Source organism: Ictalurus furcatus, chromosome 26 (assembly GCF_023375685.1).
Source record: "Ictalurus furcatus strain D&B chromosome 26, Billie_1.0, whole genome shotgun sequence".
In the NCBI taxonomy this organism is placed as follows: domain Eukaryota; kingdom Metazoa; phylum Chordata; class Actinopteri; order Siluriformes; family Ictaluridae; genus Ictalurus; species Ictalurus furcatus.
In genome coordinates this window covers 6372936-6380116 of record NC_071280.1, presented here as the reverse complement: position 1 = coordinate 6380116, position 7181 = coordinate 6372936, and the positions used below count along the sequence as shown (strand labels likewise).

Here is a 7181-nt window from a genome sequence, read left to right as displayed (position 1 = left end):
TCTTCAGTTTACTGTTTGTCAACATTACCTTTTATTCCCAACAAGCCCTCAGTTACCAACAGATGGAGGCGAAATCGTCAAGTGACTGAGGAAGAAAGTCCTCTAAGGCAGGGGTGCATTTTATATTAAACACCGCAGAAATAAAACAATGCTGCATGAGCACAAACTTATGTTTATATCCAAAATGCTACACTGTGTGTAAGGGCTTGGGGGAAATTGGTGCAAGCTGCTTTAAAAGGTTTAGTTTAATTCCAGTTTATTGTCATTATATGCTGTATTTGCACGCTTGCAGTGTAAATTCTGTAGTTTATTATAAAGGAAGTGATAAGTGTGAAAAGTAAACTAAGTAAAATGTCTAATTAAAGCACTACAATCAAAAGTAAATTGAAGTAAAACAATATGTCTAAAGGTAATGAGTAACAGAAACCACAAGGTGCAGTGATTGTGCAGGACTGTAGTTTAATTCTGTGCTTTTTGTGCATCCATATATGTGTGTGTGTGTGTGTGTGTGTGTGTGTGTGTGTGTGTGTGTATATATATATATATATATATATATATATATATATACACACACACACATATATATACATATATATACATATATACACACATATATATATATATACATATACATATATATACATATACATATATATACATATACATATATATATATATACATATACATATACATATATATATATATATATACACACACATATATATATGTACACATATACATACATTATATATATAAAATTTATTTTAGTTTACATTATGTATTTAAGTATTTATGCATTATTATTTATGGATGCACAAAAAGCACTGAATTAAACTACAGTACTAAATTAATAATATACATTCTGGTGTGTGTCTGTGTGTATTGGGTTCTTTCCAGTTTTTGGACAAACAGTTGTGCAAAGTTTTAGTCTGAAGTTTATATCTGTAACACTCAGTTTGTAATAAACAATAAAAATAGCACTGAAAGTCCCCCCATCCGATTAATCGAAAATAAACAAATAATAATAATAATAATAATAATCGGTCAACTAATCAAGTATTAAAATAATCATTAGTTGCAGCCTTACAGTAAACATCACAGGCATCACAGTAAGCTGGCTAGCTTGTTGCTAACAAACAATGAATATGCGGTCATCTCACTTTGTAAGTTGAACTTACAGAGCTAAAAAATTATGTAATTCCAAGTAAATTGCAAGCGAATAATTGTTTAGCTTTTATGTTTGGTAAATAAATGCATTGCACAACTGAGTATTCACCCATTTAGGATAGGACATGCAATTCACATTGCCTCTGGTTTTAAATCTCTCTTATTATCCAATTAGGCAAGGTTCTTGGTTGTGAACGCTGTTTACTGCCAACCTGATATGCCCTAGGAACAGTGACATCACTTCTTGCGCTCATGAAGATTTGTTTCATGAAATGGTCTATAAATGGATACAATGCATGATGTGTGTTCTTTAATAAATATTAAATTGTAATAGTTATAAAATTGCTGTGGCATAAGAGGAATAAAACACTTGGGGGCATTCTTGGAAAATAATCTTTGGGGTAGTAATTCCAAATCACACCACCCCAGCATATTTTCCTATAAGAGCACGCCCCCAATTGTGTTATTCCTTACCTGTCCTGTCAATCAGAACAGACCACAAAAAAGTGTTTTATATTCCATAAATCACATGAATGTGACTGAGTTAGTTTACGATAAGTGACAAAATAAACCAGGTCTCCATATGTGAGGTTGTGTAAGCACCAGGTGTTCGCTCTAGTGGCTGTTCTGCCCTCTGAAACGTGACCCGAGAGTAGATCTCAGAAACAAAAGCCACAGAAATTCTCCACAATGCCTCTTTGTAATCGGATGTTACAAAAGCAGCAAGAAAAAAAGACCTTTTTTTTTTAAAACAGCATCAGTTCATTTTCAACAACGTAAATATATTTTCTACTTCATAATGAATATGAGCTTCACACATGGCACACTTTGCATTATTTACAGCATTTCTCAATGTTGCCTCTGTAAAAATAAATATTTTTTGCACAATAAAAACGTAAAATAAATATCCTTTACACCAAACAAATAAAAAATTAGATCATATTTCTTTCACTGTACAATTTTACAAGTATTGCTCCAGGAATAATTCATAACACATAAAGCAAAAATATTTAAAGTGTATGTACAACACTAATAAATGCACCATAAATGTTTTATATATAAAGATCTGTCGAGGTGTCCAGGTATGACATGACACTTTTTCACAGCTCAGATGTATAAAAATAAGACCGTCTCTGAGGAACTCTTCAAATTACCAACTTACAAATAGGTGTAATTTTGTAAAAAGTGTAAAAAGTGTTATTGCTGGTTATATCAACACACATTAATAAACGGTAGTTTTGACATTAGTTTAAAAAGAGAAAAAAACAAAGTGAAAATGCATAATGCAAACCTTTAAAAAGAATCAAATTCATTAGTCAAAAACAATCATAAGGCAAATGGAATCAATTTCATGGGTCAAAAATATTCAAATTCCTGAGGTAAAATTAATCAGATGCATGAAATCAGATGCAATGAGTCTCGATGATTCACACTTTGCTTTCTTTCATCTACAGCAGCAGTTCTTAACCTGGGATTTTTAAAATGATTTTCTGTGTTTTCCAGCAACCTCCCTGCTACCGATTTGTAACCCCCCCCAACCCCCCCACTCCTGGGGAGTCACAGGAAAACTTTTATTTTAAACGAATGTAAACAGAGAAAATCATTTAAAAACAATGTAATTCATAAAAGTGGGTTGCACTCGCAAAAAGGTTAAGAACCACTGATCCACAGTGTAAAAACTATATTGTGTCAAAAGATAAATTAACAAGACAACAACAAAATACATCAAAGAAACAAATAAGACTCTGTGTGTCCAAATCACACCACAATGCAAACAAAAAATATACATCCAGACCACTTTCCACTCTGTCACGTTTCTTGGTCTACAGTGCAGAATGTACGTCAACAATCACAAATCAAAAATAAAAATTTAAAATTCCAAAAATAGCCTGGAAAAGTGAATGTTACAGCACTGTCAGTGTACTGTCCCACATTCACAATTTCCCAAATAAAAAACAAATAAAAAACAAACACGAGGAAATTCAGTCAAAACTAAAAACAATGAGTCAGAACTAAAAAAATAATGATAAAATATATAATTAAAAATAAATAAATAAAAATAATTAGTGAACACTGGAAAATAATAAGCCAAAACAAAAAAAAACAACAACAACAATAATAATGTTTTTTTTTTAAAAGAATAATATGCAGTCAGAACTAAAAACAGTGAGTCCAAATTAAAAACTATGAGTCATGGCTTGCCACATCCTATTATTAAAAAAGAACACACAATCAACAAACATATAACAAACAAACATCATCTCCATCAGTGTCTAAACAACAAAATAAAAACAAATCACGAGTCGCGAGTCACGTTTTGACTCTTGCATCTGCAGCCGGTCCGGTGGGTGTGGTTGTGGCATAGTTGGCAGAGTGCCAGGCAGCCTTGGGCAGGGCCGTAACACAACAGGCATGGCAGGACAAATGCCATGGCTGCTGCCGTACTCCATCGAGTACACCTCCGAGACTTGTGGCAGGAAAACGGGGCATCGGCGCTGGAGTCCTCGTCATCGCTGGAGCAGTGGTAGAGCAGCGCTTTGAGGCAGCACACACACGTGGTATACTCCACCAGTGCCTCGGCCGAGCACAAGCAGCGACGCCCACACAGCCAGCAGGTCGGAAGGGGCGTGGCAACGGTGCAATCCCTGCACTTGCATCGGCTGCAGCGATCACATGTGCTTGGGTGTTTCCTGTTGTGTTGCTTTGTCATTTCCTGTTTTGGTTCCAATTTTAAATGCATTTGATCTGTGGTAGCACTTCCCAGCAGCTTTAGCTCTTCCTGTTTTGAGTCGCAGCTTTTGGGTTGCTCCTGTATTGCAACATCTAGTTCGCCTACACTTCCCAGACTCCTCTGCTCTGAGATAAAACTTCCACCCAACTCCTTCGCTTCCTGTTTCATTTCAAAGCTCCTCGGTTGTTCCTCTACTGCTGTCACTTTTTTGCCCAAATTTCCCAGAAAGCTTAGTTCCTGAGTGGATATCTCACAGAGTTCCTTCTGCACTTCCTGGTCAAATTTCTCCAGCTGTTCCTTTACTACAGTTTCACCTTTGTGTCCTACAGTCCCTTGCTCTGAGGATGGTCCAGTGTCAGTGGACCACTGAGGACTTCGAGGTGAATGTGAAGAATCCTGATTGTAATCATCTGGACCTAGCCCAGCACCTTCTTCAGGGGTTGAGACAGAGATTCGTGGGTGGGGCCAGGTCGAAGGACTCTCGATGTACTCATTGGAAGAGTGGACAGTTTGGATCTGATGGAGCGAGAGAAGGCCACTGTCGCTGTCCTGGGCTCTCGGCTCCATTGTTGCTCAAAAAAGGGTTGTGAAGATCTCTGGAGCGAAAGTGAACACATCTGAAATTCCTGCGGGGGAAACAGAGCGATAAATAGAACGTCAACGTCCCTGTATATGCAAATCAGCATGACTGTAGCCAACAGAAAATGACTAATCAGCATATGGATGTAAATGAGAAAAGCTTGCCTGTGACCTGTTTCACTCACACCTTTAACTCCTGTATGAGGACAGAGGCAGAGTTAAAACCTCAACATTATTAACAATTCTTCTGATAGTAAAAACTGCAGAGTATAACGTTTAACATATTAAAAAATTTATAGTGTATTGAAAGTAGGCAGTTCTTGACCATATTTAGTTACAAAAAACACACTCAAAACAAAGAATTAGCCTGGGGTGAGTTAGTGCTTTCAAAATCTGGAAGTTGGTAGTGACTAATTCTGTTTCATGTGTAAAATTGCTTAAGTTGCTGATTTCCACTGTACAAGCTCAAAATCAGTGGAAATTCAAAAAAAGGTCTGCATGAACAGAAGCCAACAGAAGAGGCTAATAAACAAATCCATGCAAATAGCATGCACACACAAACACACACACAGGGTTCTTTGTGCAGTGATGGGCTGGTGGCCTTCTCTCTCACACCGTTAATGACTCTCTCCAGCTTTACTTCCTAAATTTTTTTTCCAGCCCATACAAAACATTTGATTAAAATACTGAGAACAAGATGTAAAATATTAATAAAAATGTTTGCATAAGATGGTAATGTACTTAAAACATAGCAGCTGATTAAAACATCTCACTGATCTGAGACTGCCCTAATCAATGGTGCCTAATATTCTAATGAGCACATTTGATTGGCAGCCTTCTGTGACTCCACCAGAGACACCACTCTATGCTATCTTTCACTTACTAGTTTACCTTTCACATGTTATCTGTCACTCATTAGGTTATCTTTCACTCACTATTTTACATTTACTTGCTAGGTAAGCTTTCACTTGCTATGTTACCTTTCACTTGTTGGGTTTTCTGACACTCACCAGGTTATCTTTAACTCTCTAAATTATTTTTCACTCACTAGGTTATCAGAAGACAGACAGACTCAGTAGCTTAACTTTCACTCACTAGGTTAGCTTTCACTTGGTAGTTTACCTTTCACTCGCTAGGTAAGTTTTCAATTGCTAGGTTAACTGTCACTCACTAGGATTGCTGTTACTCACTAAGTTATATTTCTCTCACTAGGTTACCGCTCAGTGACTAGGTTGTCTTACCCTCATTATGTTACCTTTCACTTGCCAGGTACACTTTCACTTGCTAGGTTATCTTTCACTCATTAAGTTAGCGGTCACTCAGTATTCTGCTCCGATTAGAAGAGTGTGTTGAAGTGTGTTTGTTTTGATAAAAACAATGAGTTGTGAACATGTAAACTTGAGCTGTGAGCATGTTAAACTGCACACAGACAGTAACCTGAGCCCAGGATTGAACCCTGGCCGCAGGAGCTATGAGAAGGTGAGGATATCTGCTGTACCACCGTGACATCCCATAATAATTGTCATCATTATCCATCTAAATATATATTCGTTAAGCAGAGAGAGAGAGAGAGAGAGAGAGAGAGAGAAATAAAAAGGCAGAGAGACAAACACACACGCAGGCAGGCAGAGAGGCAGATACACACAAACAGACAGACACTCAGTCAGGCAAACAGTGATAGACCGAAAGACAGACAGTTTGTCAGACAGACAGAGAGTCACACACACACAGTCAGCAAAACAGAGAGACAGTTAGACACAGAAAGACAAATAGACAAATGGGAAAACAGAATGACAGACAGATCTGTAAGTAAAAAGCTCCAATCATAAGCATAATACACTGCGATTTGTCCACACTCTAAACTGCTAACGCTAAACTCTACACACTAATGCGATATTTTACTCGTGCATCAAGCGCATGCTGACTTTATTCTGTAAAACTCTTGATTTAAACAATAGAAATACTAATATTAAATAACACGATAGTTTACCTTTATTTATTCTACATCACTGAGCTCTATTATAGAACAATGTTTCAATATAGAAGTTTAAAAACTCACCGTGAGTTAAACACTCCGAGCCCCTGTTTGTGTGTGCGTGTGTGCGCGTGTGTGGTGCGTGTGTGCGTGCTACGTAGAGTGCTCAGTACATTCTCCAGCACAAAGCACAATAAATGGATGTCCTCGTAGATTTCATTTTATATTTTATTTAAAAACACTGAAGCTGTAAAAAGTCAGAAGTGGCGCCTCAAGTCCAAGTGCACGAGCCAAACTCTAGCTGCTCTAGTGTGCGTGAGTGCGTGTGTGTGGAGGGGAAACAGAGCAGCTCTTTGTCCCGCAGGATGTAACGCATCCGGTCCGCGCGCGCACAGGCACGGCGGGTTGCCACATTGCTATAAAATACTCACGCTTCCGCAGAATAATACACAATTTTAACATCAAACACAAAGGGCTTCATCACTGAATCGGAAATGTAGACTGGTTCTAAACTATAATGATAGTAAATAGTTACTATAATAACGTAAACAATAAGAATTTCCTTAACCAGTCCAAAGTCATTTACTTTTTAGGAATATAATAACAACATCCAATCTGGCAACTCAGAGCTCTCCCATTCAAACACACAGTTAGCCGTGCGTGTGTGTGTTAGCTAAGCTTAAATAAATAAATAAATAAATAGATAAAAATTCTTCTTCTTCTTCTTC

General features: G+C 37.3%; 1 protein-coding gene across 4 annotated transcripts; it reads right to left on the bottom strand.

The window, feature by feature from the left end:
* Positions 1–760: 760 nt before the first annotated feature.
* On the bottom strand, positions 761–6858 carry LOC128602192 (protein sprouty homolog 2-like). 4 transcript variants are annotated; one of them, XM_053615830.1, is made up of 3 exons: positions 6538–6858; positions 4644–4674; positions 761–4525 (listed from the first exon to the last, which is right to left on the bottom strand). In XM_053615830.1, exon 3 carries the CDS (start codon positions 4464–4466, stop codon positions 3465–3467), a length of 1002 nt encoding a protein of 333 aa, XP_053471805.1. In that variant the 5' UTR covers positions 4467–4525; positions 4644–4674; positions 6538–6858; the 3' UTR covers positions 761–3464. The 4 variants fall into 4 exon arrangements, with proteins under 4 accessions (XP_053471805.1, XP_053471806.1, XP_053471802.1 ...); XM_053615831.1 differs by having other exon boundaries at positions 4651–4674; XM_053615827.1 differs by having other exon boundaries at positions 761–4674.
* Between the last annotated feature and the right edge of the window lie 323 nt (positions 6859–7181).

Bases quoted from the DNA above. Each gene is read 5' to 3' on its own strand.
- LOC128602192 (XM_053615827.1), bottom strand. From the start codon at position 4,466: ATGGAGCCGAGAGCCCAGGACAGCGACAGTGGCCTTCTCTCGCTCCAT.